The sequence below is a fragment of the Pecten maximus genome, chromosome 12, assembly GCF_902652985.1.
Source record: "Pecten maximus chromosome 12, xPecMax1.1, whole genome shotgun sequence".
NCBI lineage: Eukaryota > Metazoa > Mollusca > Bivalvia > Pectinida > Pectinidae > Pecten > Pecten maximus.
In genome coordinates this window covers 34,548,664-34,558,911 of record NC_047026.1, presented here as the reverse complement: position 1 = coordinate 34,558,911, position 10,248 = coordinate 34,548,664, and the positions used below count along the sequence as shown (strand labels likewise).

Below are 10,248 nucleotides of genomic sequence, written 5' to 3'. Positions count from 1 at the left end.
AAATGAGCTCTATCTTGTAAAGTAAATAGTCATTTTGTACGACAATGCAATTGGAGTAAATTAATGTTGGGTTGAAATAACACCAATGGCTTTCGAGAAACTGACCTAAAAATGAAACTTTAAATGTTCAGATTTCTAAAATCCCTAATTTTCAGAGTCACCGGACCATAAATTTGTATGATATACATTATGTACCAAGTTTGGTTAATGATGGAGCTAAACATAACATTAAAAAGTGAAATGTTGACGATGTAGCTGTTGCATGGCAGAAAAGAACCACTAGTCTCGCTTTCGCAGCTTTTCGTCGGAGGTGAGAGAGAAAAACTAAGGAAAATCCTACAGCCAGTATCTTCTTACTGCCAATGATGACCAATTCTTATAATGATATTCAGATTTATTGTGGCAACTCTTGGACGAGTTGTCACAAGGTCAAGGTAATGGATAGTACCACAAGGTCAAGGTAACACATAGTATCGAAATTCGTATATTACTTGACTACATTGTCGCCATAACTTCTGAGGGATAAAACTTTCTTTTGAGAATATGTTTTGTGAGGATTTTTTTGAAAATAAAAAACAAACATGACAAAATTCTTTCCAACAAGTTTAATGTTGAATCACAGAAATTATATACCTCTTATGAAACATTATAAATTCCTTTGCATAAACAATTTATGACTAATTGCAACATAACTTTATATTAGTTTCTACATTACATTGTATACAAATGCAGACAAAGAAAACAATTTCTACTGTGTAATATGCATTAATATTTCTGACGTGAATATTGCATGTATTTCGGTGTATATATAGGACTTGATTTTTTTTAATTTGTTTTTTTTTACAAAACAAACTTGATCTTATACTTGTACATGTATTCTCAGTAAAAAGATTCCATTCTCGTTATTATACAAGAAAGATAACTCTGTATAACAGAATGAAATGGTCTCAAGCTCACTGCTAAATTACATATTGCACAGTATTCATGTCTGATGATGAAATTAATTAGGGATATGAATTACCGGGAATACATGAATGAAAATGTGATGAGAAATATCAATACATATCACTTTTCTCAGATATGCCATATGTAATTGATTTTGAAATATGAAAATTGGGCTTTTTTGTTCCGTCATCTTTTCAGCATTGCTTACAAAATATGAAAGTAGTTAACAGAACTTTTTCATTCTGTACCAAACAAACAGTAAATACATAATAAAAAATCTCCTTCGATATTTACACAACATATTGCTAAAAACTGAAAACAATAACATATTCACTACAGTCACATATTACAATATACAGGCCAAGAACCAACGTCTTGGCCTAAGTAAGTTATACTGGGACAAGCATTAACTGAGCTCAGTTCAATTTGATCCAGTTGTTAACAAATGACTGGTAAATCACAGAAAGATAACATATATACACTTGTTCTCTGAGAGCAGGTGCTAGGAAGAGCGAGAATGCCATTTACTTATTATATATGGGCCATGGGAATCTTAATGTGGTTCTTTTCTTCTAATCCCATTATATCAATGGGAATTTCCAAACATTTCTTCTGTTACTTTACATATATAAGATTTTTCAAATTTAAAAAATAAAATTTGATTTAAAATTTAAATGTCTCGCAGATGATATCCAAACAATCAAATTATAAGGACTAAAAAGAGAAAGAGAAACAAAATGGAAATTACACATTTTGACATTCAGACAATATCTAAATATGTCCAGCATCAGAGCTAAATAAAGCCATTATTGTACTAGTTAACAAAGGCGAGTACAACCTATTTCTAATTCTGATAACCTAGCTTATTCTCTCTCAGTTAAATACCTTTCTTTCTCTGTCACTCATTCTAAGCTATATATATATTTATACATGTTCAAATCTGCTAAATCTCTAACTAAGGAGTTATTTACTTATCATCACATCAACAAAGTTTCGTGTATGGTACAGGTAGCTGAGGTAGAAAATCTTAAGACAATAAATTTTCAGGTGAGAAAATTGATAGCGTCATTAAAAAGAATCAACCAAAAAAAACCGACATTTCTACAGAAGGGTAGATTCAAGCTAATCATAGACAACAAAGAAATATTAATCCCTCATTTGACATAGGTGAACTAAAGCTGGTTCGAACATGGACAGGCATGCCCTCCCACATCTCAACAGAGTCCCTTTCCTCTATGATCAAAATCCTTCATTTGACAGTAGATGAAACAATGAAGGAACATACCTACCTACTCCTGATTGGGGATTACCGGGGTATTTCTTTTATTCCCTCAATTTACATACAAGTAAGATCTAACTTGTCCAAGCATGTCCTCCAATATCTCATTGGGATTTTACTTAGATTGATACACCCATTTTAATAGTATACCTTCCTTTTAAAAATTTGTTGTAATGTTAAAAAATCCTGCATTAATATCGGTGTGCACATTACAAAACTTATTGCACAATACCTTTAGCAATAATGAACAATTTTTTCAGAAAGAAGAAAGCTTCAACTTTTGTAGACACAATATCAATATGACCTTGAATAGCAAGGTTAAATAGTATCGTACATGATTTAAGTGCACACAATTGTATGTTCAATAATAAAACTGATAGAATCTGCTAATCAACATAACAGCAACAAGAGAGAGTAGCGGTCACAAAGGATCAAGTATTACGATAATGTTGAACCAGTTAATAGCATTTGTTTCACTATTTATTAGCTGAAGTAACTTTTTTCAAATTAAATTGTTTCCAACAAACATTTCGTTGTTTTCATTCTCACTGTCAAAAAAGATGGCAAGTTCTAGTGACTAAAACATTGACTGAAAGAAAAAAATATATTCAAAACTACAATCAAATCAAAATGTTTTCTTAGATAATGTTTCGCAAAGATTTTTTTGGACATCTCCTAGATACATACATGTAACAAAGAAAACAAAATCAAATAATGGTCATATCTCGTTTCTGTCTGAATCCTCGTGATACATATGTATTTTGTATCATTCAAAATCATGTTAAATCTTTAGAAATGAAAGCTTTTAACCTAACATAATTACTAACATTATCTAGGCCATACAGACATACCATTTCATCTGTTTACGTGAAACTTTCACAAAGGCACTGGTGTGATTATCATCATTACTACAAACATAAAATGGGTTAACTACAGAAATGGCAGCACAGAGCAAACAGATTCTTTTATTTCCTTCCCTATACTTTGATCAGAGTGCAGGAGTAAAACAAGGGAAGTAACTGTACATTTTCACGAGGCACTTACTATCAAAATTACCCCAAATGGATTCACCAATGCATAATAGATTGCAAAGAATTCTGTAAGTGTTGTAGGGTTGGGTATTTGTTGATGAATAACAAAATTATCATCTCGTTCTAGAACATTTTCTTGGTTAAGATATTGCACAAGCTACCAACAAACCCAGTTAATTGACCCGTTTTGAGGGTCACCAGAAGATACACTACAGAAAATATAAACCTATCATCAAAAACTTTGTAATGTACAGCTTAATTATACACTGATATATACACTCGTATAACCCATAGTAATGAACTCTACAGAAGCCAGGGAGATGTAACAAATGAAGTGCTTACATATCCACATTCAGTGTTAAATAAAACACTTTCTAAACAGCATTCTAGGATTTCTTCACTCATCTAATTTTGAAAGATAAACATCATAAATGCATTAACAATTTAACTATGAAACTGTATAAACATAACAAGTAACAAGTTCAATCGAGAAACCTTGACATGATAGAATTACCATGACTGGAGAATTCTCTTGACAATCTACCTACAATATCCTTGAGATTCACTTGCGCCAACTTTTGTTTCTTTATCAAGATTATAAATGTTATAAATGCATCAAAATTTGAGTCTCTTTAGGGACATCCGCAGGTAGGTCTGAAAGATATGATCTATGTCAATAACTTTACACAAAACTAACAGACATGTAGTCATTAAATGGCATTCCACATAAGTTGAAATTTTTTCCGGCTATTCTGTACCTTTGAAGAACTCTTTTTTTAATGACTTCAAATTGTTTATAGCTTGGACATATTTACCCAACATGTGATAAAAGCAATACTTTCCAGTTCTTTAAATACAGAAACATATTTTATTTCAATATATTGGAATTCACAGGACTTAATTATGAATTTATAATTTATACAACAAGTTTTTCATTAATACAAAACCATAATTAGCATTTTGTAAGTATTTGTTATTTTCAATGGAAACTAATGTATAAAAGTGGCCTTACAAATCTGTCATTTTAACTACAAGCTAGATAAAATTTAATACAATTTAACCATAATTAAACTTTCAATAAAACACACTTATATCCATTTCAAGCTGTATTTACCATTTCCAACAGAAATCAACTACGGTAATATTATTTTACATCACTACTAGTGAACAGTATTTAGATCGTTAATGTTTTCATAAGTTTTAGAACTTTAATAAAAAAAAAAAATCTGCTGATAAACATCATCTTTCTTTTAATTATCAATATAAGGAATTCAAGTTTTCCTTACTTGATACAAAACCCAATTCTGTTGAATTATATTTTGAGATTAGTTTTAAAACTAATATACTAGTAATTACATCAAGAATAAATTTGGGTCAAATTCTGTATTTGATAAATTTAATAAATCATGATTCCAAAAAAAAATGTTTTTTTTTTTTTTATTAAATCAAGCATTTCAACATGTTTCAATGTAGTTAAAAACAAATTGCATCCGTATTAGTTAATTTTCCATTGAATATAATATACAACATTGCATTGATGTCAATAACCAATCACATGGGCTTCATTTTTATATTTTCTATAGCCTCTCTGGACATAATTACAGAGTGGAATTGGCAATATACTGGACTCTGTGACTGGATAACATTCCAATAACCCATGGCGAAATCAAACTTACAAGCCCATATGTTTTATATCACAACAACATTCTCTCTAGACTCTCACACAAAACTGTATTTATATTCCTGATTTGGCTTTAACAAAATCAACAACCATTTTCATTATTATAATGTGACCCTTTATATAAATGTCTATGTCCACATACAGGTATAGAATCAGTCAAAAATGAATCTACCTATCTTATCAGTATCATCTCTTGTTGAAAAAATCAAAATGAATCAATTAAATGTTCATGATACACACATTTACATAAGATAGATTTGAAAACCAATACCTGTGAGTTATATTGCAAAATTTCACATGATTTTTAATGGAAATAGTATGAGTATTAGCTGCCTTTTAAATGAAGACCACATATTGTTATTTGAATATCTAAATAAGGACCTCACAAAATATCAAACCATACATGTATACAGCCAAGTCTCATTAAGCTTAAAACTTATATTTCTCTGCTAGAGCGGCCAAACTGCGTACTGACTGGATTACCAGGGAAATTTATACAGAACAGTCCCTCCAAAATACTAGATAGATAGTGGGATACTTCAATTGTGGCAAGAAGAATAACAAGACTTGACAGTACAATGATACAACATCATGCAAACTGACACTACTTTGCATGTGCATAATGGGACTTGTCTTTTGTTGCCTGGGCATGAAGCGGGACTTGTGGCATGAACATTGGCATTGCCATGGTCGAGTAGGGCCCTTGTTGGTCATGACTCAGCATCTCTTCATATGCTGCAGCCTGAGCTGCATTGGCTCGGATTTGTGCTTCAAAAAATTGATGTAGCTGCATTGGTGATGGGAAGTATTGTTGCTGTGGGAACTGGGGACGAACCATATGATTAGGGAAGGCAGGATGGAGTAGCCCCGATGGATCTGTTGGAGAATGCATGGATGCTGGAGCTGATGATGGCAGAGCAGGAGCCAAGGATGACGACTTCTTTGATGGATGGCTAATGTCACTTATCTGAAGAAGAGAAAAAACACTTGTAATATTCTATCATGTATTTTGAAAAATTTAAAACTGCATTCAAAACAGTTTGGACGGCTGGAAAGTTTTTTTTTATTTTTTATTTTTTTTTTCTCACAAAGATCCAATAAATGCTGTTTATCTATTGAGCTCTCCTGTACATTAGCCCTAGTGCTTGATCAAAATAAGTTCAAAGTTCAAACTTAAAACTTTTGTGTCATCAAGTGAATAGTAACCTGACATCACTTAAGAACCTACCTTATTGCTATGGGCAGGTGGTGGTACTAGGGGTCGGTCCCCAGACTTATTGCCATAAGCTGGTGGTATATTTGGACTGGACACTGAGGATTTGGAGTACACACTGGCTTGAACATCTGGACTATGGACCCTATCCAACAACAGGTGACTGCGACTGGACAGGCTGGGACTGGCGTAACGTGATGATGATACAGATGACTGGGCCAAGGATTTCACAGAAAATGGGTATGCGGCGGGTGAGTTACTTCCCTTTTCTACAACAGAATCCCCATTTCTGTCTCTCAACATATCGTCCCTATTAACACTCTTACGTGATGTTTTCATACTGAGGTCGCACGGTTGTTCTGTTTCAGTAGACACTACAGAACCTTGTTTACTGCTGTTACTATTGTTACTATGAGCAGGCGGAGTCTCCATCTTTGGTCTTTTTGGTGCCTCAAAGTCAAATAACAGTGATCTATTGTTGGGGTGAGTTCGTTGTGGGTTTGGAATGTGAGCCTCTGTTGGAACTGATGAGCTATATGAACGTTTCAGTAGTGACGAGGATCCTCCTGAATGTGCTTTAGGGGCTGTGACCCCAGCCACATATGTTGGGGAAACATGAGAACCATGCTGGTTCGACTTTTGAGGAGCAGGACTGGTGTCTCTTTTTGAACCTGAAAAATGACCTGTGGCCATCTTTGACTGGTGTACATGCTGAATGACAGATGGTCTTTGCTCAGATGAGGATCTCGAAGCTGAGCTCTGTGTGCTGTGATGGGGAGCAGGCTTGTCTGCTGTAGATTTGGCTGGTTGAAGGGGTGATGGGATGAGTTGATGCATGGAAGCTGGCATCTGATGCATAACAGGTAAACTGAGAGGGTGAAGACCTCCCATATGTATAAATGGTGAATAGAACATTCCTCCACCCGGTAATGTCGGATGGCCAGGCATCTGCGACAGTCTTGTTCTATCGAACTGTAAGAGGCCAGCCTCAGTGACAATATTATTGGATTGCGTGGGATCAGCACGGAAAAGTTTCGACTGACTTACTAAACTCTTACTGTCACTGACCTGTGACAGGCTGTCTGTTGCTGCACTACTACCATTTAGTTTCTCTAACTTCACATCTTGCTTGCCATTCTCCTGCCCTACGTTTTCTGATTTTATTTTAAAGTTTTCAGTCAAGTTGTTTTCGCCATTATCTACCATCATTTCCATATAAGACTTCTCTTTTTCTGCATTGTTCAATAAGGATTTCACAGTTTTGGGATTGCGAGAAACTTTCTTCAACTGAAAAACAAAAAGAAAATATAGTTTAAGATGTGTGATATTTTTTACTATATTTTAACCAATGAAATACAGAGAAATATAAAACAATGTGGTAAAAAAATACCAGATTTAAGGTACCGATGGTATGTTGTAATCTGGACTGATATTTTATTGTGAATATGTTTATGTATTATAAGATTAACTTTGGAAGATAAATCACTGGGTATATACATCAATTAGAGTCCATTCCAGTAATTACACAAAATTGTAAAATAAATTGAAATAAAACATTCCGAAATTAAAACAAGAGTTGCCAGAAGAAATGTTGAAATTCGGAATTCAGTGTTTTGAAATGTAGTATCAATAGAAAAGTCACAAAAGACACACAAATCAAATATGGAAGGCCTATCACGTATTGTTTACATACTGTAGCCAAGGTTATAGGTTTTTAAAAGTACCATTAAAGTCTTGTTACAATGAACACACATGTCCAATACCTTAGCTGTATCCTCTTTAGTATTAACACAACACTGTTTTATACAAACTTTAACCTAGCTGTCTATAGACGAGCTAAAAAGGTGTAAATATAATATGCTATAAATATACATAATTCTTCACACCATTTTGAAAATGCAAAATTATGATAACTGTAAATGTCAATGCTGTCTGTCTGTGGATGAAAGCTGTGTTGAAACATGGTGAAATTGTTATACCTTGAATATATTGATTGTACATGCACAGTCATATCAAGAAGTTTTCTGAAGAAAATCGTTTCCTGTTTGACAATAACAAATGAACATTCAGTAATGCACTTAATTTTGCACAGGAAAATGTAAACAAAGATCTTTTTTGTGTTCCTGTAAACACAAACAAAAAAATTCTTGTCGTGGTTTTAACAAATATAATCAACTAATAAAGGTGAATGAATCTACTCTAATTAGATTACCAACACTACCCCGGGTTCAGATCAGACAATCTTGATTCAAACAAAGAAAGGTTAAATACAAATGAAAAAGATTGTATGATAAATATTGTTACTAAACTAAAACCCAAACATTAATCAAACTAAATACAGTTATCAACTTAAAACCAATTCTAAAACTTAAGACCAATGTACAAATGTATATAAGGTATATACTTGTACTGCAATTAAACTAAAATCCCAAACTACTTTCAGCATCAAAATAAACCAGAAAACCAATTTCAACAAGAAAACGCAAAAAAAATTCATAATGAAGCTGACTATGATGTAATTGGCCAGAAGAGGAGAAAGTGAAAATATTGGTAGGGTATGCAGCACAAGACAGTCTGAAGACTGAATAGCGATCAGAACTAACATCACACATAGATGTCCATGCTTGAAAGCAATTCTGGAAAATAACAGCTATGTACAACATTAATGAAGCAAACAAAAATGATTTTCTCACAAAAATTAACCCAATTTTTTTTTCAAAATAAGGCAAAAGCGAAATGAAGCTGCAAATGGAAGCAAATGATTGGCCCTTGACTCTTCCTCTATAGAGTACCTTGTCTCGTTCTATAGCCTTGTGTTTGCGAAGCGTCTCCCAGAGTTGGACTTTGTCTGAAGTGAGGCTAAGAGGTCGCCTCCTCTGTAAAAGATTGATCTGTCATATTCTAACAAAATTCTTCATTGATCCGTCATATTCTAACAAAATTCTTCATTGATCCGTCATATTCTAACAAAATTCTTCACAGATTTTTGAATGCTGATCCTTCATACGGACCCCAGACTTTGCTTACATTAGTAAATGTCATCTCGGTATCAATTTATTTTAAACCAAACAGACACTTCTAAACATTCATTCAAAACAGATTCCAAGAACAGGCTTTACCATTAATTCAAAGTATTTCACCAGGATTTGACCATAAACTCCCCAACAAGGTTCCACCATCTACCTCAGTTACAGCCTAACAATAGTTTGCTGACATTAACCCTATGCATCAAAAAAGATTTCTTTTATACTTCACTACACACAAGAAATACTCAGGTGATTGTAAGTGGAATTCAGGAAAGAGTTCTGAGATACAAAGTTCCTGAACTAATCACAACTGAAAAAAAATCATCATTTATTAATATATTTTCCGTTGAATTTTTAACATTTTTCTTAATTTTCTATCAGTAAACAAGAGACAAGACTTACTCTTTTAAATGCATGATTTTGCTCCTCCTCATAATCATAGTCTGAATCTTGAGCGTCCTGAAGCCTCTCTTTAGCTTCAGCCCGCGCTTTGGCGAGAAGTTCTGCCTTCCGCTTTTGTTTATTTGATACTGTAGATCTTGTGACCTCTTCCTGTGCATATCGCTCATAGGGCAGAAGTAATCTAGGAACAGATTAAATTAACACTTGAATTTGTTATTGTGAACATCATTTCTCTTGTAAAAACTGGTGTTAATACTGAACACTCTATAGAGTTAATTATCTGTGGACGATGCTACAGCGCAGAGAGAGAGAGTAATTATGATTGATTTAAAACAGGAATAGGCTGTTTTATTACATTTTACCAATGAAATATCGAAAAATATTCATTCTATAAAAGTGATATTTTTCATCGCTGCATTGAAAATATAAGTTTAATCAGTATGATAAATTTCTATATTTCACTAGAAAAAATGCAATAAATATAAATATGAAATATCGTTGTCTGCAGAAACTGATATTGTAGAATCATATTCACTTTTCGTAATGTCGACGAGTACAGGTGGCAGCACTAGTACTTCCTGGATTTCCTCCTAACACATCATATAAGTGCTTCCATAATCGCTTCCTAGTAATCTGGAGGATGAAAGCAGAATGTTTTTTTAATCCAACAC

The 10,248-nt window shown here is 33.4% G+C and overlaps 1 protein-coding gene across 2 annotated transcripts in view; it reads right to left on the bottom strand.

Annotated features, from left to right (window-relative positions):
• Window positions 1–590: 590 nt before the first annotated feature.
• Window positions 591–10,248, bottom strand: part of LOC117338743 (AT-rich interactive domain-containing protein 5B-like) — a 30,657-nt gene continuing 20,999 nt past the window's right edge. Inside the window, exons 8-12 of one of the 2 annotated variants that reach the window (XM_033900050.1) lie at window positions 10,113–10,210; window positions 9,578–9,758; window positions 8,942–9,025; window positions 6,165–7,436; window positions 591–5,903 (exon numbers count right to left, since the gene is read on the bottom strand). In XM_033900050.1, coding sequence (XP_033755941.1) covers window positions 5,541–5,903; window positions 6,165–7,436; window positions 8,942–9,025; window positions 9,578–9,758; window positions 10,113–10,210 — 1,998 coding nt within the window. In that variant the 3' untranslated portion in view covers window positions 591–5,540. The remainder of the gene's footprint in view (window positions 5,904–6,164; window positions 7,437–8,941; window positions 9,026–9,577; window positions 9,759–10,112; window positions 10,211–10,248) is intronic. The other variant, XM_033900051.1, reaches the window with a different exon arrangement.